A 26183-nucleotide genomic window follows, 5' to 3' on the forward strand; every position below is an offset into this window, starting at 1 on the left:
TTGGGAGGCAGTGGCAGACAGATTTCTGAGTTCGAGGCCAGCCTGGTCTACAGAGTGAGTTCCAGGATAGCCATGGGTACACAGAGAAACCCTGTCTCAAAAAACCAAACTAAATAAATAAATAAAAATAAATTAAAATACTTAGATGTGTATGTGTCTTGGTTTCTGAAAAGGTGTTTTTAAAATAAAGCACATGTTCATGGAGTTCTATCTTCCTGGGGACAGGCCATACTACACACCAAATCCGTTATATGAAAAATTGAAGTTAAAGGAGAAGGAGATTATGACATTTCTACACACCTTAGAGAAGGAGAATATTGAAGCCAAACAGAACTTCCAGGATCTCAAGAAAGAGATTAACTTCTATCGGTAAGTACTGTTTATGGAGGTCACCAGGTGTGGAATGGCCATTTCTGATTTCCTTTGTTCCTGGACTAGAGAGTCTGCAGGTCTGATTCTATCCCTTCTGCCTTTTAAGCCATCAGTGTGCCTTGGGACTTCTGTCAGTTTCAAAGTCTGTAAGAGACTGTTACTCATCCTAACATTGTACAGGCATCATCAGGAGCCTCTCATTAGAAGAGTGATTCAGATCATGAGAGGGTTATTGTACAGTACTAGATCTGTGTGGCTCAGGGATGGTTTTACAGAGCTAAATGTGATCTAACAAAAGGATGCAATGCCTTCCTCTTGATTCTACTGACTGCATTGTGGGTATCTGCAACCTACTAATTGATGTTGCTGAAATGCATTGGGCTGTCATGGATAGTTTCAGATACTGCGTTCTTTTGGAGAGACATGCAACCTTATTGGTGTTTGGACTGCAGCAATCACTTTTCTTCCCTCGAGTTGCTATTTTCTGTTTGTGTTCCTCTTAAGAATGTATTGAAATGTACTGCATTAGGTATTCATGGGAACCTAGGTCCTGGTGGGGTTAATGGAACCTTGAGGTAGAAATGGGAGGAGGAGCCTGCAGGATCTTACCATGAAGATTGTGTTTCTAGCAACCTGCATAGCCGGCTCCTGATGCAGAAGAACCTTATGAATAAGAGGTTGGTCATACTGAAGCAGGAGAACAAGGAAGTATACGCTGATTGGACCATCATTCAGCAATACCTGATTGACATGAACCTGATTGATAAAGATGAAGAGGAGAAGCCCAGCATCCTCCAGGACCAACAACATCAGGTACTGACTGATAACATTTTCCCATTGCATCCATCTTTGCTTTCACCTAGCACCTTTCTAATCCACACTCGCACCCACCTCAGAGAATGCAGTTGTTCATTGCGTGGTCTCTGCACAAGGATTCGGGGTTGTTAGCCTTGTGATAAACTGATGTATTGGCAAGTATACCTTACTACTCCTCTTTAATCTGAAGACTAGTAAGGGTGATAGATCAATAACACACCACATTCCCACACATGCTCATGTTAGCTGGGCTGCTTTGCAGAGCTTTGAGCAAGTTCTATGTCCTGTGACAGAGGTCATGCATGGGTCATGTGACTTCCCCAGTGGGAAGCATCTTGCAGGGTTAAAATCCAAATGCTAATAGGAAACATGTTCTTCTCCTTGTGTTTGATCTGTGCATTTTCCCTTCTTCCTGTAACCCAGTGAGGTCTCTTCTCATTGCCCATTTCTTGTTATGCACTGATAGAAGTCTGAGTAACAGCTCTCAGGCCCATGTATTGGGTGAATGGTGCTGGATGTTCTGCTGTGCCTGCACTTAGAACAGCAATGGTGTCAGTTAAAAGATCAACGATAACATTCCTGTTGAGATGTTGAGAGGCAGCAGCCTGACAGCTGACATTTAGGTTCCCAACAAGCCTCTGTCTTAATAACTGCCTTCCTCTTCTAGGATACAGAGAGTGTAGCAAGAGCTGAAATTTCCACAGCCCAGGAAGAGGGCCTCCTGCAGAATGAGTTGCCACTTCAGGAAGACACTGCTGATCTCCAACTCCAACAGCCACAAAATAACTTGGAGGAATCTTCTTACACATAATTCAGTTCCTCAGGGCGAATAGGCCCTAACTCCCTAGCCAGTGAGCCAGGCAATTCAGTGTGTTATTCACTTTCCTGTGCTGACACAAGCCCTTGAGAAAACTGAGGTGACTGACCTGCTACCCTATGTCCAAGAGAAGAAACAGTCTGTTAGAGTTATGGTTGATGTTTTGCTTTTTGTTGCTTTGATATTTGTTATGTTATAAATTAATGTTATTATATGAATATTATGAATATTATAAATTATTTTTATTGTTTTTAATTGTTGTTATGCTTTTCACTGTTTACAGTAATTTTCATTTCAAACCCGTTTTCTAATGTATTTCTGATGAATAAAAAATTATTAGATGCTTCTCCGCCATCCGAAGTTCTTCAGGTGAGATTTCTTTGTTTTTTTTAATTTTATTCGATATATTTTGATTTACATTTCAAATGATTTCCTCTCTTCTGTTTCCCCACTCCCCGAAAGTCACATAAGCCCCCTTCTGGCTATTATAAATAGGACTGCTATGAACATAGTGGAACATATATCCTTATTACATGCTGGGGAATCCTCTGGGTATATGCCCAGGAGTGGTATAGCAGGATCTTTCAGAAGTGACATGCCCAGTTTTCTGAGGGACTGCCAGATTGATTTCCAGAGTGGTTGTACTAATTTGCAACCCCACCAGCAGTGGAGGACTGTTCCTCTTTCTCCACATCCTCACCAACATCTGCTCTCTCCTGAGTTTTTAATCATAGCTATTCTGACTGGTGTAAGGTGAAATCTCAGGGTTGCTTTGATTTGCATTTCCCTGATGACTAGTGAAGTTGAGTTTCTCTGCCATCCGAAGTTCTTCAGGTGAGAATTTTTTGTTTAACTCTGTACCCCATTTTTAATAGGGTTATTTGGTTTTCTGGGGTCTAACTTCTTGAGTTCTTTGTATATATTGGATATTAGCCCTCTATCTGATGTAGAGTTGGTGAAGATCTTTTCCCAATTTGTTGGTTGCCAATTTGTCCTTTTGATGGTGTCCTTTGCATTACAGAAACTTTGTAATTTTATGAGGTAAATTTGTAATCTAAGATGAAGACATTTGTAAATTCTTGATCTTAGAGCATAAGCTATTGGTGTTCTGTTCAGGAACTTTCCTCCTGTACCGATGTCCTCAAGGGTCTTCCCGAGTTTCTTTTCTATTAGCTTCAGAGTGTCTGGCTTTATATGGAGGATTGATGCCCCAGGATAGTAGAATGCTCAATCTGTAAGGCAGGAAAGGGGGAGTGGTGGAGGCCCTCATACAGGCAAAGGGGAGGGGGAAAGGGAAGATGTGGTTTGAGGGGTTGTTGGAGGCATAACCAGGAAGTGGTATATCATTTGAGATTTATTCAATGGAATGATTAATAAATACATTTAAAACAACACACATATGCTAGCCATTTAAATTTAACAATGAAGATTCAGGAGCCAGATGCTGGAGTGAAAACCTGCCAGGTCAGAGAGCCAGGGAAAGCCCTCAGCTGACTTTTCTACTGACCTCCCAGAAGGAAAGCATTCTTCATCCCTCTCCACACTGTTTTAAATATCTTTCAACCTAAATACCTTCCTTTTGTTTAGTTATATTGATTCCATTTCAACTGGTTCCTTGATCTGCCTCTTGCCCTGGAGTTGACATTCTTTTGCCTTGCAATAAAGGTGTGTACTTGGGCTAAGCCAAAGGACAATAAAGTACTTGTTTACAGTAAACATAAAGCTCTTAGATTAAAAATCTATGCTAGGTCTGAGCTACACGATACAAAATGTATTCTGTAAATAACACAATCTTGGGGTTTACAACGATAATGAATACACTGCAACATAAGTAAACAATGTTCTATCTGCTATAGAAATCATGATGGGAACACCATGATCCTAAAGAAAACCAAAACTGGACTCTTGAAGCTGTTGCACATGACCAACAAGGACATAAAGAGCACCAAAGAGACTCCTAATCCTTATCAGAAGGGATAAATTATCAATTCCTTTTGTCACATATTTTAGGCCAAGATATCACCATTCCTGATCTTGGCTCATTGTCCCAGGGGCTGCTGAAGGGAAGCGTTCGTGTCCAGGGGTCACCCAACAAACCACAGGAACACTGAATTAAGTTAAACACGGATGGTTTGATGAATACACACCCTACGATGGACCAATGAGGGCAACAGCTCAAATCTGAGCAGGAGACATTGCAGCATGGAATGGCCTTGCCTCAACATGTAGGAGGCCCTTAGTCCCATGGAAGATTGATGCCCCAGTGGAGTGGAGTGCTGAAGCAGTAGGGGAGGAGAAGGTGCATGGGTGGGGGAGCACCATCATACAAGCTAAGGGCCCTGACTCAAGCCATTTTAGACATAATAATGCATATTGACCTTGAATTTGATGGGTACTAGGTGAAGGATATAGATGTGAAATTTCCTGATTAAAATCCTCACAACATGCAGTTCATAACACAGAACATGGACAGAATGACCCTGGTCTGAATCAAGATTTTTTTCTTTTGTTTTACATGGTCATGTAGGCATGTTACAACAACAGTATGAAATAGATGGCTAGCAAGTGACAAATTTGCTACAGTTATGCTATGGCACAAAAAATTATCAGAAAAAAAATGTATCCTTATGAAAAATTTCTGCATGACCTTACCATGTTTAGACAAGTTCTGTGGCCTCAAAAGGAGCTCCTTAGAAGTAGAACAGAAAAGGTGTTTGTTACCTGAAAGGAGGGGCCTGAGCAGTGTTGCTCAGCCTTCTCAGTGACAATTGCACCTCACTCTGTCCCTGCAGGGGATCCCAAACTGTCCTTCCAACTTCCCTGTAAACCAGTGTAGGCACAGAAAGGCCAGGAACCAGTGCTGGTGTCCCACTCCTCACTTATGCTCCATTTTCAACAATGTACATGTAGAAGCAAATACAGCGTGACCACTTGACATTCATACTCTTCACATCTTACTGAGGGCAGCAATTGCTTGACTACACCCAAATCTATAAAATATGTGGGCACTAGGGAAGTATATCAAGATAAAGTTAGGAGAGAGGTGCATGAACTCTGCCCTGGATTGAATGCAGAAATGTGGGAGTGGGGCAAACATGTATGGTTAAATATCCCACTAAGTTCACATTGTGTCTGCTTGATTTACTCTCAGGGCCAGGAAGTGTAGTATCTCTGATGGTGTCTGTCAAGTCCCTCGAAAAGTTCACTGGGTTTTGGCCTCAGCACTTGATATGTGGTGATGTGGCAGTGGCACTCAGGAAAGCTAGAGATTGTAACTGGCACTGTATCATGCTAGCAGCAGTGGATAATACTCAGTTGTCCAGATGGTGATACCCACTCTCATTATTTCTTTTTTTAAAATATTTTTTATTTTCTATATTCTTTGTTTACATTCCAAATGATTTCCCCTCTCCCAGATCTCCCCTCCCCATATTTCCCATAAACCTTCTTCATTTCTTAATGTGAACCCAGGGAAAGAGAGAAAAAATTCCTTAGGAAAGAAAGAACATTTCCCCTTCTCCATCTTCCCAGCTAGAAACACTTGCAGAGAGAAAATGGTAAATTCATTAAAATAGACAAAGATTGGTAGGTGAGACCTTGAATGGAGGGTGTGTTTCAGTGTTTTCTCTGAAACTGAGTCTTAAAAATTCCATTTCACCTGAAGAACTTTGGATGGCGGAGAAGCATCTTAAAAAATGCTCAACTTCATTAGTCATTAGGGAAATGCAAATCAAAACTACCCTAAGATTTCATCTTACACCAGTCAGAATGGCTAAGATTAAAAATTCAGGAGACAGCAGGTGTTGGAGAGGGTGTGGAGAAAGAGGAACACTCCTCCACTGCTGGTGGGGTTGCAAATTGGTACAACCACTCTGGAAATCAGTCTGGCGGTTCCTCCGAAAACTGGGCACCTCACTTCCAGAAGATCCTGCTATACCACTCCTGGGCATATACCCAATGGATTCCCCACCATGCAATAAGGATACATGCTCTACTATGTTCATAGCAGCCCTATTTATAATTGCCAGATACTGGAAAGAACCCAAGTATCCCTCAACAGAAGAGTGGATGCAAAAAATGTGGTATATCTACACAATGGAGTACTATTCAGTCATTAGAAACAATAAATTCATGAAATTCTTAGGCAAATGGATGGAGCTAGAGAACATCATACTAAGTGAGGTAACCCAGACTCAAAAGGTGAATCATGGTATGCACTCACTAATAAGTGGTTATTAACCGAGAAAACTGGAATACCCAAAACATAATCCACACATCAAATGAGGTACAAGAAGAAAGGAGGAGTGGCCCCTGGTTCTGGAAAGACTCAGTGAAACAGTATTCGGCAAAACCAGAATGGGGAAGTGGGAAGGGGTGGGTGGGAGGACAGGGGAAGAGAAGGGGGCTTAGGGGACTTTCGGGGAGTGGGGGGCTAGAAAAGGGGAAATCATTTGAAATGTAAATAAATTATATCGAATAAAAAAATTAAAGAAAAAATTCCATTTCATCCTCTACCTGGCGTCCCAGGCTAACCTTCACCTCAGATAATCCTGCTTCCACTTTACTGTTGTTAGGCTTACAAGTGGGGCTCCTAGGAATGGTAGGACACGACTAGTCACTGACAGAGACCTGGGTTTTCTAATGTTGACGTGTGTACCCAACAGTGCAGCTACAGACATTTTGTTCTATGTCAGCTCCCTAGTTCGATTACTGCTATAATGTGCCTGCCAAATCACTGACACAGAAAAGTAACTTGTCCCAGAGGAAGGTCGTGTTGACACATACTCTTATGTTCTTTATGATATTTGTTAAACTTATCATGTTCAACAAAATTTACATAGGACCCATCAAATTAATGGTCAATATACATTCTTATATCTAAAATGACCTAATCAGAAATGAGCACTGGACACTTCCTACAACTTCATAGAAGCTACATGTAATTTGGGTTTTCTATTTGTTTGTTTGTTTGTTTTTGTTTTTTGCTTTAGAAGTTGATGAATATAGATGTTTGTAGCCATGGCTCAGCTCCGAAAATCTGATATGTGGTCCTGTTCAATCAGTATTATGGTCTACATTCATTAATCCATCCTTATTTATTTGAAAAAGGTGTTTTTCTGGCTTGTGGGGCCAATCATGAACCCAAGCACAAGATGTTAGGCCCTTGCTCTGTGCACTAACCTACATCTATTTTATTTTCATACACCCTTACCAATTTTGACTATTTTATTTTGTTCTGACATAATCTCATTTTATAGATTATAGAGGGCTATAAGCAATCCTCCTTTGGTGACACTGGTGCAGAAATGAGACTCTCATACTCTGCCTGAGGGCCTTTCCATTGGTGGCTCCAATATTTTACTTTCCTCTGTCAACTGATCTCCAGACTCTTGCCAGAACCATGAGGACTGCAACACTCTATCTTTCTCTGTCTCTGTCTCTCTCTCTGTCTCTGTCTCTCTGTCTCTCTGTCTCTGTCTCTCTGTTTCTCTCTGTCTCTCTGTCTCTCTCTCTTTCTCTCTCTCTCTCTCTCTCTCTCTCTCTCTCTCTCTCTCTGTTTCTCTCTCTCTCACTCACTGACTCTATCCTGTCTCTCTCTCTGTGAAGTCATCTTGGGGCAGCTTTAAAAAAGCTAAGCACAAGATATCATGAGTGTAGCCCCTAACACACATCCACATATTAACCTGCCCTGCAGGCTCTGCCTGGATGTACTTTCATGCACCTGTACCAAAGACAGGAGAACTTTTGATTGCACTTAAGAACTGGAGTTATTTCTCAGTACATTTTAAAGGTTCATATTGCTGACTGAGGAAAATTTGAGATAGGATGAGATATTTCTGAGAAGGGTTTGAAAAGGAAACCCTCAGTTAGAAACACAGGGATTACTGAGGTGATGGCAATTAAGCCCAGAGTAAACCATGGCCTTGGAAGGAAGATGAGCTCAGTGGCTATGCCCCAGGAGAGTCTTCAGGAAAGAGCACCTCAGCTTTCTGTTCAGTACAAGGAGAATATTAGCAGGGAGCTAAGGCTGTATATAACCCATGACATCAGCAGTCCCTTCTTGAACATTCTATAATCTTCCGGAGAGTTCTTGGCATGAGCTGTGATGTCACCAGTGTTGTAGCAACAGCAGAGCATTGAGGTTTCTCAGTCAATGTCTAGAGGATACACTGATAGACATGTTTGCCCGACTCAGAAAACTTTTTTGGAGAACAAATGTGGATAGGAGAGAGACAAGAGAGAGGAGGAAGGAAGCTGGCCTTTCATCTGAGAGTAATGAAGGACAAAGGAGGTGGTCATGGAGAATGTGGAGTAAGTACTGGGAAGTGGATATTCAGCTTCCTGGCAGGGTGGCCCGAGCTGGCCTTTCTAGCAAATTCCAATTCTTCACTTTCACTGAGTATTGTGGTTGTTACTTGGGGACAGAATGAGAGCATCAGGAGTCACAGAGGATCTAACCTACACCAATTTAGGGAAGGGCATCACTTCCTTCGCTACCATGCTTCTAGCTTCAGCTTCTCTGACAATAGTACCAGGGAGAGATTTGGGCCCCTGCTGATAACCTCTTGTTCTCAGAACTACTCTGACTTCCTCTCCCTCAAAGTTCCCACCTTAGCTTTCCCACTGGTTGTGGATGGCAGGAATAATTGTACTGTAACCAAAGACCTATCAGAGTTGATAAATCCAGCAGAGATTCCATCCTCTGGCCACTTCTGGAGTGCTTGTTGTTTCAATAGAGGAAATAAATCAGTGTGTTCTTCCCCTGCAGGATATTTTAAGGCCGTGTCCTGGGCCTAGAGTAACAGGGTAGGAGATCTGAACATCATACAGCACTCAAGCATTTGTGAATAGTGAATTCATCATGTGACTTGTGAAGCCACAGAACTGAGGATTCTGAGGACAAGTTGCACTCTGTGCATTTGTTAATAAGCCAGGAGAAGCCATCTCTATGGTCATCATAAGAATACATAGGGAGGCAGAGGACACACATGGCTGCTTACATCTCCTAGACTCTATAGAGTGATGGGAGAACTGAGATACACTGAGGATGCATCTAAAGCCTGGATGAAACTCTGTGTGGTGTCACTGGGTTCTAGGCCTGTGGTCTACTTTATAGGCCTCAGAGTAGACTGTCTACACTCTATGCATTCCACAAATGCAAGTTCACTTGTGTTCTTTTACCTACAGGGGCAGGCAGGCAGACATCATCCCCTGTAACTGTCCTAAGCAAGAAGCAGGCCAAGGAGGAAGAGGAGAGGCTGACCAGAGAGCTGCATCTCGTTACCCAAGAGAGAAAGGAGCTGAGAGATCGCTTGATCTATGTCACAGAGGGAGCCATGAACAAGAGGTATGCATTGCTCCAAATGCTGTGGTGTTCATCTGGAGTCAATGCCACACTTGTCTTTTTAAGGCGGTTGATCATAGCAAGGTGTATCTTCATAATATCCCTGGGTCAAACTTCATGTCCCTAAATACTTCTTAGAGGAGAGGCAGAACCTGAAGCTTGGTCAGGAGTAAGATGGGAAATGGACTCTTCTGCTTCCTCCAGATCAAAAGTGGGACTTGTGGTCTGAGTGAAGAATTCAGGGATAGAGGCAATGGTCAGTGAGTTCCCAGAGTGCTTTTGGAACGCCCTTGAAAGGAGGTGCTTTTCTGAGGTTATAGGAGCTAAGAGTTTGTGGTGAGTGTTTGTACTGGACTGGCAGGTGACTGAGTGCTGTAAATTGCTAGATGCAGATGGAAGGGCCTGGTCCCACATTGTTCATCTCAGTGCTTGACTAGACGCCTGAGGCTCTGCCTGTTCCGCTTTCTCTGAGTGACTTATACTCTGAGACTGTAATGTTGCATGCATTTCTTCTGCATCTCGTGTTCTCTCTGCTTCTGTCTCTGATTCACTCTCTCTCTCTTTCTGTTACTCTGTCTCTTTTTTCCCTTACATTTGTGTACACACATTGTATACATGTGTGTATATCTGTTTCTGTGTGTATGCATGTGTGTATGCACATGATTGTGGTGTCTCTTGTGAATTAATTTTTTGCATGCTTATATTTATCTCTACTCTTTTAAATTCAGGGATCTGTGACATCCAGGGTACTCTGAGACAGTAATGTTGCATACATTTCTGCTGATTCTCATTCTGTTCTCTCTAGTTCTGTCTCTGTCTTTATTTCTCATTCTCTTGCTCTGTGTCCTTTTCTCCTAATGTGTGTGTGCCAGTCTATGAGTCTGTTTGCTTCCAGGTGTGCATACAAGTGCTTTTGTATCTTTATATTTACTCCACACTTTGGAATCTTGTGGTTTGTGTATTGGACTGAGGATTTACATGCAGTTTCAAGGTGATGTGAGTCCTGATGTCTGGGAGCCCCCACTTTAAATAGCACTGTTCCTTCTCTTTATGGGGACATTTATGTAAACAGTTGCACCTCTTGGGCAGATTATAAAGCATTGGTTATGTCTGGTCTCATCTCAAGAATTATATTTAATGTCTGCCTCTGAAGTGTTAGTTATCGTGGAATTATAGTCACTGATGTCAAAACAGGGAAAATATAATCACAGGTGTCTAGTTGGCAACGACCTGTGGCCTAGGCTATTGAGGGCACAAGGGGCTAGACTGCCCCTCCAGAGCTAATGAGTAAACACAGGGAGCCAGGGCACCCTCCATCTGGATACATAGCTTATGCTGTCCTTGGGAAAGGATAAAACGTTTCCAAAGATGAAAAAGATCCCAGCATGTAGAATCCAGGAATTGACCTTCCTGTGCTGGGAGTACAAGACCCAGTCTGTGTTCATGTGTTCTTAGAACAGAGGAGTGGCCCCTGGTTATGGAAAGCAGTAGCAGTATGGGGCAATACCAGAACAGTAAAGTGGGAAGGGGTGGATGAGGGAGTAGGGGGAGGGAAGAGGGCTTGTGGGAGTTTTGAGGAGTGGTAAGCCAGAAAAGGGGAAATCATTTGAAATGTAAATAAAAAAAATATATCGAATAAAAAGAAAAAGAAACACATTTTCAGCCAGGCCATGGTAGCACACACCTGTATTCCCAGCATTTGGAAAGCAGTGGCAGATGGATTTCTGAGTTTGAGGCCAGCCTTGTCTACACAGTGAGTTTCAGGACAGCCAGGGCTACACAGAGAAACCTTGTCTCAAAAGTACAAAAAAAATAAATATAAATATAAATAAATAAATAAATAAATAAATAAATAAATAAATAAATAAATAAATAAAATACTTAGATGTGTATGTGTCTTGGTTTCTGAAAAGGTGTTTTAAAAAAAGCACATGTTTATAGAGTTCTATCATCCTGGGGACAGGCCATACTACACACCAAATCCATTATATGAAAAATTAAAGTTAAAGGAGAAGGAGATTATGACATTTCTACACACCTTAGAGGAGAACATGGAGGCCAAACAGACCTTCCAGGATCTCAAGAAAGAGATTAACTTCTATCGGTAAGTACTGTTCATGGAGGTCACCAGGTGTGCAATGGCCATTTCTGACTTCCTTTGTTCCTGGACTGGAGAGTCTGCAGGTCTGATTCTATCCCTTCTGCCTTTTAGCCATCACTGTGCCTTGGGACTTCTCCTGTCAGTTTCAAAGTCTGTAAGAGACTGTTACTCATCCTAACATTGTACAGGCATCATCAGGAGCCTCTCATTAGAAGAGTGATTCAGATCATGAGAGGGTTATGGTACAGTTCTAGGTCTGTGGTGCTCAGGGATGGTTTTGCAGAGCTAAATGTGATCTAACAAAAGGATACAATGCCCTCCTCTTGATTCTACTGACTGCATTGAGGGTATCTGCCACCTACTAATTGATGTTGCTGAAATGCATTGGGCTGTCATGGATACTTTCAGATACCTTGTTCTTTGGAGAGACATGCAACCTTATTGGTGTTTGGGCTGCAGCAATCATTTATTTCTTCCCTCAAGTTGCTATTTGCTGTTTGTGTACCTCTCAAGAATGTATTGAGAAGTATTGCATTAGGTATTCCTGGGAGCCTAGGTCCTGCTGGGGTTAATAGGACCTTGACGTAGGAATGGGAGGAGGAGACTGCAGGATCTTACCATGAAGATTGTGTCTCTAGCAACCTGCACAGCCGGCTCCTGATGCAGAAGGACATTATGAATAAGAGACTGGTTACACTGAAGCAGGAGAACAAGAAAGTACATGCTGATTGGACCATCATTCAGCAATACCTGATTGACTTGAACCTGAATGTTAAAGATGAACAGGACAAGACCAGCATCCTCCAGGGCCAACAACAGCAGGTAGGTACAAGCAGCTCAGCCTGGCTTATACTGACTGATAACATTTTCCCACTGCATCCATCTTTGCTTTCACACAGCACCATTCTAATGCACAGTCCCAAGCAGCCACCCACCTCATGGAATGTAGTTGGTCATTGCTAGGGCTATGCACATTCTGGGTTGTGAACCTCTTGAGATAAGCTGAAATATGGCAAGTATACCTGTCTACTCCTCTTTATTCTGAAGACCAATAAGGATGATAGATCAATATCATGCAGCATTCCTACACCTGCTCATGATACGTGGGCTGCTTTGCAGAGCTTTGGGTAAGTTCTGGGTCCTGTGACAGAGGTCACGCTAGGGTCATGTGACTTCCCAAGTGGGAAGCAACTTGAACTGTTAAAATTCAAACACTAATAAAAAATATGTTATTCTCCTTGTCTTTGATCTGTGTGGCATGTGGCATTTTCCTTTCCTCCTGTAACCCAGTGAGGTCTCTTCCAATTGCCCATTTCTTGGTGTGCCCTGATAAAAATGAGTAGCATCTTGTCAGCCCATGTAATAGGCTAATGTTGCTGGATATTTTGCTGTGCCTGCAGTTATAACAGCAATGGTGTCAGTTAAAAGATCAACGATAACATTCCTGTTGAGATGTTGGGAGGCAGCAACCTGACAGCTGACATTTAGGTTCCCAACAAGCCTCTGTCTTAATAACTGCCTTCCTCTTCTAGGATGCAGAGAGTGTAGCAATAGCTGATATTTCCACAGCCCAGGAAGAGGGCCTCCTGCAGAATGAGTTGCCACTTCAGGAAGCCCCTGATGAGCTCCATCCTCAACAGCCACAAAATTCCTTGGATGAGTCTTCTACCACATAATTGAACTCCTCAGGTTGAATAGGCACTAACTACCTAGCCAGTGAGCCAATCAATTCAGGAATTTATTCCCTTTCCTGTACAAAAAATACCACTTGGGGGAGAACTGAGGTGACTGCCTTGCCACCACATGTCCAAGAGAAGAAACAGACTGTAAGTCCCTGTTGCTGAAAGTGTAGTGAGAGAACTCTGGTTCATATAATTTACTGTAAGAGTTTTGGTTGCTGTTTGATTTTTTGCTGTTTTGTTACTTGTTATGTTATTGGATATTATATATTATTGTTATTGCTTTTTTTCCTTATGCTTTTCACTGTTTATAGTAATTATCTTTAAAAGCCTGTTTTTGAAATGTATTTCTGATGAATAAAAATTTATTTGTAACTCCTCACTTTTGAGACCATATTACTTATTCAGGTTTTCTCTCCTATCCTGTAGACATAGACCTCACAACCACAGATGGATCTCTGTAATCCCCAGGAAGCCTGGCTACAGACTGATTTCAAAGCCCATTAGGGTATACAAGACAATGGTCTTTTGTATGAATAATGTGGCTTCTCCCATGGATACACACTTTAGGATGTAATCACTGACATACTCTCTCCATGCTGACATGTATTCTCCTACTCCTAAAATATAGAACTCTATTAGAATGGAGACTGCAGCTCCTATCTATTTAATATAGCCCATGAATTTCTACCTAGAGCAATCAGACAACAAAATGACATCATGGGCATACAAAAGGTAAGGGACAATGTCAAAGTATTGCTATTTACACATGGTATGATAGTATACTTAAGTGATTCCTAAAGATGTACATAAGAACTATACCTGATAAACAGCTACAGGGAAAGTCTCTTGATTCATAATGAAGTTAAAAAAAGTCAGTAGCTGTTTTTATTGAAAGGATAAAGAAGCTGGAAAAAAATTAGGAAAGCCACAACATACAGTACCCAGAATTAATAAACTGCATCTTGGTGTAAGTTTATGTAAGCAATGAAAGACCTATAAGACAAGATTTTCAAATCTATGCTCCAAATGCAAGTGCACCCTCATTCGTCAAAGAATCTTTACTAAAGCTCAAATCACACATTACACCTGACACAATAGTTGTGGGTGACATCAACACCCCACTCTCCTCAATGAACTGATGAGGAAAGCAGAAACTAAACAGGGACACAGTGAAACATACTGAAGTTTTGGACCAATTGGATTTAACAGATATATATATATAGAGAGAACATTTTATCCTAAAGCAAAATAATATATATTTTTCTCAGCACCTCATGGTACTTTCTTCAAAATCGACCATATAATTGGTCACAAGACATACCTCAACAGATATAAGAAGATAAAAATAATCCCATACCTCCTATCAGATCACTATGGAGTAAGAGTTGTCCTCAATAGCAACAAAAACAACAGAAAGCCCACATACCCAGGGAAGCTGAACAATACTCAATGACACCTTGGTCAAGGAAGACATAAAGAAATCAAAGACCATTTAGAATTTAAAGAAAATAGAGGCACAACATACCCAAATTATGGGACACAATAAAAGCAGTGCTAGAAAACTTATAGCCCTGAGTGCCTCCAAAAAGAAACTGGAGAAAGCATACATTAGCACCTTAATGACACACCGGAATCGCCTGGAACAAAAATGTTAATTAAACCAAGAGGAGTAGAAGACAGGAAATCATCAAACTCAGGGCTGAAATCAATCAAGAAGAAACAAAGAGAACCATACAAAGAAAAATCTGGAAAAAATTATCATGAGAGGGAAAGAGCTCCCATGATCAGAGTTAACAAGGATTACCATAGAGAAAATGGACATCTGAGGGAAAGCAACTTACAGATATGATACATTCCTATCAAAATCCCAACACAATTAATTACAGGTCTTGATAGAGCCCTTCTTCTGTTCATATGGATAAACAAAAAGCCCAGTGTCTTAGTTAGGTTTTCCTTTACTGTGAAAAGACACAACGCCCAAGGCAACTTTGTTATAAGAGGCAACATTTAATTGGGGCTGGGTGACAGGTCCAAAGGTTCAGTCCATTATCATCACTGAGAATAGAGCAGAGTCCAAGATGGTATGGCACTGGAGGATCTGTGAGAAGGAGCTGTGTCTTCTTCTGCGTGCAAACAGAAGACTGTCTAATTTATAGCTACATGGAGGGTCTCACAGACCAATATCACTGTCACACACCTACTCCAAGGAGGCCACAACTTTTAACAGTGGTATTGCCTTGGTCAAGCTTATTGAAACCACACATTCCACTCCCTGGCTAACATAAGCTTGATCAACTGGATGAGTCTATTATGGCCATACCAATCCATAGCATAAGAGAAAATACTCTTAATCAAACTCAGAGGTCCCACAGATCATAAGAGGTTCAAAAATGTTAAAACTCCAAAATTCAAAGTCTCTTCTTACATACACACCTATAAAATCAAAAGATGTAAATCACAGGCATCTAATATCACAGGTATATATACCACCATTTAAAAAATGTCATACTGAGAAAATACCAGATTAAAGCAAGACAAAAACACAGCTTCTCAAACTGCAACTCTAAGTTTTCCTGGGTGAACATCTATGTTACAAATGAATAGGCACCCACATTCATAAAATAAACTTTACTAAAGCTCAAATCATGCATTGCATCTCACACAATAATAGTGGGAGACTTCAACACCACATCCTCATTATTGGACAGATCATGGAAACCCAAACTAAACAGATACAGAATGAAACTAACAGCAGTTATTGACCATATTATAATATATATCAAAAGAATATTTTATCATAAACTAGAAGAATATATCTTCTCAGCACCTCATGGTACCTGCTTCAAATATGACCATCCTCTCGATTACAAAACAAGCTACACCTGATACAAGAAAATTGAAATAATTCCATGTATCCTATTAGATGACCACAGTCTAAGGCTGGTCTTCAATGGCAACAAAAACAACAGAAATCCCACATACACATGTAAGCTGAACTATACCCTACTCAATGATAACTTGGTCAAGGGAGAAATAAGAAAACATTTCAGAATTTAATGAAGATGAAGACACAACATCCCCAAACTTATGGGACACAATGAATGCAGTGCTAAGATGAACACTCAAAGCTCTGAATGCATCCATAAAGAAACTGAAGAGAAATCTCAGGGTTGTTTTGATTTGCATTTCCCTAATGACTAATGAAGTTGAGCATTTTTTAATATGCTTCTCTACCATCCGAGGTTCTTCAGGTGAGAATTCTTTGTTTAACTCTGCACCCCATTTTTAATAGGGTTGTTTGGTTTTCTGGAGTCTAACTTCTTGAGTTCTTTATATATGTTGGATATAAGCCCTCTATCTGATGTAGGATTGGTGAAGATCTTTTCCCAATTTGTTGGTTGCCGATTTGTCCTTTTGATGGTGTCCTTTGCCGTACAGAAACTTTGTAATTTTATGAGGTCCCATTTGTCAATTTTTGATCTTAGAGCATGCGCTATTGGTGTTCTGTTCAGAAACTTTCTCCCTGTACTGATGTCCTCAAGGGTCTTCCCCAGTTTCTTTTCTATTAGCTTCAGAGTGTCTGGCTTTATGTGGAGGTCATTGATCCATTTGGATTTGAGCTTAGTACAAGGAGACAAGGATGGATCAATTCGCATTCTTCTGCATGCTGACCTCCAGTGGAACCAGCACCATTTGTTGAAAAGGCTATCTTTTTTCCATTGGATGTTTTCAGCCCCTTTGTCGAGGATCAAGTGGCCATAGGTGTGTGGGTTCATTTCTGGATCTTCAATCCTGTTCCATTGATCCGCCTGCCTGTCTCTGTACCAATAGCATGCAGTTTTTAACACTATTGCCCTGTAGTATTTCTTGAGGTCAGGGATACTGATTCCCCCAGAATTTCTTTTGTTGCTGAGAATAGTTTTAGTTTTCCTGGGTTTTTTGTTATTCCAGAATTAACTAATTCATTAGTTAATTGCTCTTTCTAACTCTGTGAAGAATTGAGTTGGGATTTTGATGGGTATTGCATTGAATCTGTATATTGCTTTTGGCAAAATGGCCATTTTAACTATATTGATCCTGCCGATCCATGAGCATGGGAAGTTTTCCCATTTTTTAGGTCTTCTTCCATTTCCTTCTTCAGAGTCTTGAAGTTCTTCTCATAAAGATCTTTCACATGTTTGGTAAGAGTCACCCCAAGATACTTTATACTGTTTGTGGCTATTGTGAAGAGGGTCATTTCCCTAATTTCTCTCTCAGCCTGCTTATCCTTTGAGTATAGGAAGGCCACTGATTTGCTTGTGTTGATTTTATAACCTGCCACTTTGCTGAAGTTGTTTATCAGCTGTAGGAGTTCTCTGGTGGAGTTTTTTGGGTCACTTAGGTAGACTATCATGTCATCTGCAAATAATGATAGTTTGACTTCTTCCATTCCAATTTGTATCCTTTGACCTCAGGTGTTGGAGAGGATGTGGAGAAAGAGGAACACTCCTTCACTGCTGGTGGGGTTGCAAACTGGTACAACCACTCTGGAAATCAGACTGGCGGTTCCTCCGAAAAATGGGCACCTCACTTCCAGAATATCCTGCTATACCACTCCTGGGCATATACCCAGAGGATTCCCCACCATGTAATAAGGATACATGCTCTACTATGTTCATAGCAGCCCTATTTATAATTGCCAGATGCTGGAAAGAACCCAGGTATCCCTCAACAGAAGAGTGGATGCAAAAAATATGGTATATCTACACAATGGAGTACTATTCAGCCATTAGAAACAATGAATTCATGAAATTCTTAGGCAAATGGATGGAGCTAAAGAACATCATACTAAGTGAGGTAACCCAGACTCAAAAAGTGAATCATGGTATGCACTCACTAATAAGTGGATATTAACCTAGAAAACTGGAATACCCAAAACATAATCCATACATCAAATGAGGTACAAGAAGAAAGGAGGAGTGGCCCCTTGTGCTGGAAAGACTCAGTGAAGCAGTATTCGGTAAAACCAGAATGGGGAAGTGTTAAGGGGTGGGTGGGAGGACAGGGGGAGAGAAGGGCGCTTATGGGACTTGCGGGGAGTTGGGGGCTAGAAAAGGGGAAATCATTTGAAGTGTAATTAAAAAATATATCGAATAAAAAAAAGAATTGAGATTAAAAAAAAGAAAGAAAGAAACTGAAGAGAGCATACACTAGAAGCTTGACAGTACACCTGAAAGCTCTAGAACAAAAAGAAGCAAATACATCCAAGAGGAGTAAATGGCAAAATCACACTTGAATTAGCAAAAGACTCATTATCATTGGACATCTTTTGTCCCCCACCCCATTACCTTTTGTTCCCAACTTGTTTAGTTTTGGAGACAGGGTCTCAATACACTGTAGCCCTAGCTGGCCTGAAACACTGAGATCCATTGCCTCTGCCTCACAAATGCTAGAATCATAGGCATGTGCCACCATGGCCAGCACCAAGTTGTATTTCTGTTTTTAGTTTTTATCTGTATAAGTGTTTACCTGTATGTATGTATATATGTACACTGCAAATGGGACCTAGTGCACACAAAGATCAGAAGAGGCACCAGATTCCATGAAACTGGTTCTGGGAACTAAACTCATGTCCTCTACTAAACCAACCTGTGGTCTTAGCAGCTAAGCTAAGAACATGAATTTTTATAACTTAGTAGTAGGATGAATAGGAACTTTATGGACTTTAAGAAATGCAAAGAGGAAAATTCATAGCCCTGAGATCCTCCATAAAGAAATTAGAGAGATCTTACTCTAGCAGCTTAACTGATCATCTAAAAGCTCTAGAACAAAAAGAAGCAAACACACTCAAGAGGAGTAGATGGCAGGTAATAATGAAATTCAGGATGCAAATCAATCAAGGAGAAAGAAACAGAATTATACCAAGAATCAACAAAACCAGGAGCTGGTTCTTTGAGAAAATCAACAAAATAGAAAAATCCTTAGCCAGACTAACTAGAGGGCATAGAAACACTATTCAAATTAACAAAATAAGAAATGAAATGGAAGAAATAACAACAGAAACTGGGGAAATACAAAACAAATTCTACTCAGATTCAGATTTTACTAAAAAGGAATGCATTCAACAAAAGTGGAAAATCTGGATGAAATAGGTAATTTTTCTCGACAGATACCACTTACTAAAATTAAATCAGGATAAACCATCTATATCGCACCATACCCCCCACCCAAAGAAATAGAAGCAGTCATTAAAAGTCCTGCAAGCAAAAATATCCAGGGACAGATGATTTTAGTGCAGAATTCTATCAGAACTTCAAAGATGATCTACTACCAATACTTATCAAATGCTTTCAAAAAACAGAAACAAAAGGAAACAAAAGAACATCACCGAATTCAGTCTATGAAGACACATTTATACTGATTCCAAAACCATAAACAGAGCCAAAAAAGAAAGAAAACTTCAGACCAATTTCAGTTATGAATATCAATTCAAAAATACTCAATAGAATTCTCACAAACTGAATCCAGGACCACATCAAAACAATCACTCACCTTGATTAAGTAGGCTTCATCCAGGAATGCAGGGATGGTTCAATGTATGGGAATCCATCAATGTAATCCACTCTATAAACAAACTCAAAGATAATAACCACATGATTATCTCATTAAATACTGAAAAAGCACTCAACAAAAGATAACACCCATTCATGTTACAAGTATTGGAGAGATCAGGAATTCATGCTTCATACCTAAATATAAGAAAAGCAATATACAGCAAACCAATAGCCAACATCAAACTAAATGGGAAAAAGCTTAAAGCAATCCCATTAAAATCAGGGACAAGGCAAGGCCCTACCTATTCAAAATAGTACTTGAAGTTCTAGCTAGAGCAATAAGACAACACAAGGAGGACAAAAGGATACAAATTGGAAAGGAAGAAGTCAAAATATCACTTTTTTCAGTTGATATGATAGTATACTAAAGGGACCCCAAAATTTCTACCAGAGAGATCCTGTAACTTCAGCGAAGTGGCTGGATGTAAAATTAATTCTACCAAATCATCAGCCATTCCACTACTCAAAGTATAAATTGGCTGAGTAAGATATTAGGGAAATTATACCTTTCACAATAGTCAAAAATAATATAAAATATCTTTTTATGACTCTAAACCTCTAATGAAGCAAGTGAAAAATCTGTTTGGCAAGAACTTCAAATCCCTGAAGAAAGAAATCAAAGAACTAAAAGATGGAAAAATGTCCCAAGCTTGAGGATCAGCATGATTGACAGAGTAAAATGTCATCTCACAATCTTGCAATTTACAGGTTTAATGAAAACCCCATCAAAATTCCAAGTCAATTTTCAGAGTTAGAAAGAGAATTTCTCAGATTCATTTGTAATAATACATACACACACACACACAAGATAATGAAAACTATTCTCAACAATAAAAGAACTTCTGGTGGAATCACTATCCCTGGCTTCAAACTATGATATAGAGCAATATTGACAAAAACTGCATGGCATTGGAACAGGCACAGGCCAGTAGTTCAATGGAATAGAATTGATTATCCAGAATTGAACCCACACAAATATGGTCACTTGATCTTTGACAAAGAAGCTAAAACCATCCAGTGGAATAAAGACAGCATTTCCATAAAATAGTGCTGGTTCAAGTGGAGTTAAGAATATAGTCCCACCCCCCTCACGGAGATATTTTGTTAGACATAAATTACTTGGTCAAGAGTTTGAATCATTGACTGCTCAGACTAGCCCAACCTGCTGCTGAGAGCAGCTATGAATACAGGGCAAACACAAAACTGTAAAATCTTAACTTACTTTATGCGATTTTGTTCTCCAGGGTGACATTAGCAGTCAACAACGTCAAAAGATTGCACCAAGAATCCTCTGCCTCCTCAATGTACAGAGCCTTGAAGGGACAGGGAGGAACCTGGGAGCAGTAGTGAGCTACACTAGGGTTTGGGAGCAGTGGCTGATGGTGCCTTCCTGACCTTCTGGCACTAGGCAGGTCCATAGGGCAATGGGACTGGGGACAGGGGAGGGTAAAGAGGTTGTCACCTTTCTTATATAAAACAAACTGGGTATCTATGAGAACCTGTCCTAAACAAACAAAAAAAAAACGGTATTTTAATTTTTCCTAACATGATATAACTATCCCCATACAACCTAAACACATTACTTATTCTCCAAGAAAAAATAGTGAAGTCCCTTTTGGAATGTTTACAGTTTAAATATGCTAATATAGATTAAAAACTTAAGTACTCATATCAACTCAATGCTATGTTATATAATAAAAGGAAAGGAAGGAAAACATGGATGTTATATACAAGAAGACACACATAGACACACATAGACATCTATCCTATGTATACATGTACAAATGTATCCTTAACAAAATGGGACAAAATCACTCATGACATTTATACTCCTCATTTCTGTAAATGGTCATATGGCCACAGCTGGTATTATCTCCTTATAGCTTAGTTTTTTGTTTTCTTGTTTTATTCTTTATTTGTGAATGTGAGTGTAGGCACACATGTGCCATTACACATATGTGGTAGAAAGAAGACACAACAATGGGACACAACCTCTGTCTCATCTTCTACCTTCTTTGAGACAGGCTCTCTTGTCACCTGCTGCTCTGTGTGCCAGGCTGGCTGATACATAAGTTTTCAGGGACTCTCCTGTCTCTGCCAGCTTCCTTTCTGTAGGAGCACTGGAGCTGTAGATGCCCACAAGCACATTCAAGCCTTTGTGGATTCTGGGATCTGAGGTTCAAGTCATCATGCTTGTATGCAGTTCTCCTTCTTCCCACCCATCTTTAAGCATTTGCACCAAGTCCTGCTGTTTTAGAATGGTCAACCCATTGAGGCCTTTCTGCACATCTATACATTTCCTTCAAGAATGTTTTAGGTGTTACTTAAACACAGATGACTTTCCTGTAATGGCCTCTAATTTCTGTGAGTATCTGAATTTAATCTGCAAATGATCAACACCTGAAGAGGAACTAAGAATAATGATAGAGTGAAGTGCTGGACCTGAGATGTTTGAGGTAATTCTACATCTAATAGACAATACCATGTCTCAAACATAGGAGAAAAACCTGTCCTGTTTAGGTGATTGAAGCTATGGGGGCTAGTAAAATCTTTCAGGCCAATGAACAGAGGGAGAAGACAGGAGAAAGACATTGGCCACAGATTTGAAGAAAATTACCAACATGAGAAATAAGGACAGGCAGACCTGTTCTAACCTGATAATATCTGTTTAATGTGTATTTCAAAGCTTTAAATTGTCCCTACCCCCCACAGCATTTAGCTGTGACCCTCCTGGCCTGCAGCCTCCACCCTTCCCCAGTCTCTATCGCTAACTGTCGTCTTGACTCATTTCCCTTTCGTCCCCTTCCAGCTTATCCCCAGAATTCTCTTCCAGATACCCACATGTGGCCGAGGGCGGCTACATTAAACAGGTATGTAAATCTGGGAACTTGGAGATACTAATATTTAGAGGGTTGTCCAGTCCACAGTGGTTCACATGAAGGCATTTTGTGGGTTGACCACACCCACATTTGAATTTCTTCTAGCCTACTTGGAATGCTGTTGCATTCAAGATTCCACCATCTGTCTGATGTAGGGTAGGTGAAAATCCTTTCCCAATTTGTTGGTTGCCATTTTGTCCACTTGACAGTGCCTTTGCCTTACAAAAACTGTAATTTTATGAGGTCCCATTTGTCGATTCTTGATCTTAGAGCATAAGCTATTGGTGTTCTATTCAAGAACATTTCCCCTGTGCCCATGTCCTCAAGGGTCTTCCCCAGTTTCTTTTCTATCAGTTTCAGTGTGTCTGGATTTATGTGGAGGTCCTTGATCCACTTGGAGTTTAGCTTAGTACAAGGAGATAAGAATGGATAAATTTGCATTCTTCTGCATGCTGACCTCCAGTTGAGCCAGAACCATTTGTTGAAAAGGCTATCTTTTTCCCACTGGATAGTTTCAGGTCCTTTGTCAAAGATCAAGTGTTCATAGGTGTGTGGATTCATTTCTGGGTCTTCAATCCTATTCCATTGATCTACCTGCCTGTCACTGTACCAGTACCATGCAGTTTTTCACACTATTGCTCTGTAGTACTGCTTGAGGTCCAGGATACTGATTTCCCCAGAAGGACTTTTACTGTTGAGAAAAGTTTTAGCTATCCTGGTTTTTTTATTCCAGATAAACTTGAGAATTTCTCTTTCTAACTCTATGAAGAACTGAGTTGGGAATTTGATGGGGATTACATTCAATCTGTAGTATGCTTTTGATAAGATGACTATTTTTACTATTTTAATCCTGCCAATCCACGACCATGGAAGATCTTTCCATTTTCAGATGTCTTCTTCCATTTTCTTCTTCAGAGACCTGACGTTCTTCTCATACAGATCTTTCACTTGCATGGTTAGTCACACCAAGATACTTTATATTGTTTGTGGCTATTGTGAAGGGTGTCATTTCACTAATTTCTTCCTCAGCCTGCTTATCCTTTGCATATAGGAAGGCTATTGATTTGCTTGAGCTGATTTTATAACTCCAGAGAGCCAAATAACCCTATTAAAAATGGGGTACAGAGCTAAACAAAGACTTTTCACCCGAAGAACTTCCAATGGCTGAGAAGCAACTGAAAAAAAATGTTCAACCTCATTAGTCATTAGGGAAATGAAAATCAAAACAACCTTGAGATTTCACCTTATACCCATCAGAATGGCTAAGATTAAAAACTCAGGAGACAGTAGGCGTTGGTGAGGATGTGGAGAAAGAGGAACACTCCTCCACTGCTGGTGGGAATGCAGCTTGGTACAACCACACTGGAAATCAGCCTGGCATTTCCTCAGAAAACTGAACATAACACTTCTGGAGGACCCTGCAATACTACTTCTGAGCATATACCCAGAGGATTCCCTGGCATGCAATAAGGACACATGCTCCACTATGTTCATAGCACCCCTATTTATAATAGCCAGAAGCTGGAAAGAACCCAGATGTCCCTCAATGGAGGAATGGATACAGAAAATGTGGTATATTTACACAGTGGAATACTACTCAGCAATTAAAAACAATGAATTCATGAAAGTCTTAGGCAAATGGTTGGAACTGGAAAATATCATCCTAAGTAAGGTAACCCAATCACAAAAGAACACACATGGAATACAGTCACTGATAAGCAGATAGCTCAGAAACTCTGAATACTTAAGACAAAATTCACACATCAAATGACGCCCAAGAAGGAGGAAAGAGATGTCCCTGATCCTGAAAATGCATTGTAGGGGAATACCAGGACAGAGAAGTAGGAGGGGGTTGATAGGAGAATGGGTGGAGGGAACAGTGCTTAAGGAACTCATGGGGAGGGGGGAACTGGGAAAGGGAAAATCATTTTGAATGTAAAAAAAGAATATTGAAAATAAAATATTATATATATATATATATATATATAAAGAAGTTTCCATCAGCCCATCTTAACAGTTATCACAGCAACCCAAGACATAATATACTTTTAGTCTTTACACTTTTCCTATTTCTACTTTGTTTATTAGATATATTCTTCCACTTACATTTCAAATGTTATCCCCTTTTCTCATTCTCCACCCCGTGCAAGTCTCATAACCCATCATCCCTCCCCCCTCTTCCCAATCGACCCTCTACCACTTGCCTGTCCCAGCATTCTCCCACATCGAAGCATCTAGTCTTTCGAGGCCCAAGGGCCTCTTCTCCCTTTGATGTCCAACAAGGCCATGTTCTGCTTCCTATGTGTCTGGAGCCAGGGGAAACTCCATGTGCACTCTCTGGTTGATGGTTTTGTCCCTGGGAGCTCTGGGAGTACTGGGTGGCTCATATCATTGCTCCTCCTATAGCGCTGCAAAACCCTTCAGCAACTTGGATCTTGTCTCTAGCTCTCCCATTGTGGACCATGTGCTCAGTCCAAATGCAGGCTGAAATTTTCCCCCTCTGTATTTGTCATGCTCCAGCAGAGGCTCCCAGGTGACAACTATATCCAGTTCTAGTCACCAAGCCCTTGTTGGCATCCACAATAGTGTCTGGGTTTTGTGTGTGTGTATGGGATGGATCACTAGATGGGGTAGTCACTGGATGGTCTTTCCCTCAGACTCTGCTCCACACTTTGTCTTTGTATCTCCTTCTGTGGGAATTTTGTTCCCCCTTCTATGAAGGTCAAGAGTATTCATACTTTCTTCTTTCTTCTTCTTGAGCATCATTTGATAATGTGAATTGTGTCTTGGGGATTTCAAGCTTCTGGGCAAATATCCACTTATCGGTGAGTGCATAGCATAGGGGATCTTTGGTGATTGGATTACCTCACTCAGGATGATGTTTTCCAGTTCCACCCATTTGCTCCAAAATTTCATGCATTCATTGATTTTAATAGCTGAGTAGTATTCCATTGTATAAATATACCATATTTTCTGTATCCATACCTCCATTGAGGGACATCTGGGTTCTGTCCAGCTTCTGGCTATTATAAATAGGGCTTCTATGAACTTAGTGGAGCATGTGACCTTATTACATGGTGGAGAATCCTCTGAGTATATGCCCAGGAGTGTTATAAATGGGTCCTCTGCTAGTATTATACCCATTTTTCTGAGAAACTTCCAAAATGTTTTCCAGAGTGGTTGTATCCTAGCCAGCACCTAATGTTTCCTGAGTTTTTGATCTTAGACATTTTGACTGGTGTGAGGTGAATTCTCAGGGCTGTTTGGATGTGCATTTCCCTAATGACTAATGAAGTTATACATTTCTTTAGGTGCTTCTCAACCATACAATATTCCTCAGGTGAAAATCCTTTGTTTACCTCTGTACCCCATTTTTAAGGGGGATATTTGTCTCTCTGGAGTCTACCTTCTTGAGTTTTTTGTATAACTTGGATATAAGCCCTCTGTTGGATATAGTGTTGCTAAAGATCTTTTCCCAATTTGTTGGTTGTCATTTTGTCCTTTTGACAATGTCCTTTGCCTTACAGACACTTTGAAATTTTATTAGGTCCCATTTGTCAATTCTTGATCTTAGAGCA

The 26183-nt window shown here is 40.5% G+C and overlaps 1 protein-coding gene across 1 annotated transcript; it reads left to right on the plus strand.

Annotated features, from left to right (window-relative positions):
* The first annotated feature begins 283 nt into the window (after positions 1-283).
* On the plus strand, positions 284-13127 carry LOC127677798 (disks large homolog 5-like). Its single transcript, XM_052172794.1, has 7 exons — positions 284-369; positions 1002-1185; positions 8122-8317; positions 9194-9353; positions 11314-11454; positions 12090-12273; positions 12984-13127. The coding sequence occupies exons 1-7, from the start codon at positions 284-286 to the stop codon at positions 13125-13127; spliced, it is 1095 nt and encodes a 364-aa protein (XP_052028754.1).
* Positions 13128-26183: the final 13056 nt, after the last annotated feature.

Source organism: Apodemus sylvaticus, chromosome 2 (assembly GCF_947179515.1).
Source record: "Apodemus sylvaticus chromosome 2, mApoSyl1.1, whole genome shotgun sequence".
Lineage (NCBI taxonomy): Eukaryota > Metazoa > Chordata > Mammalia > Rodentia > Muridae > Apodemus > Apodemus sylvaticus.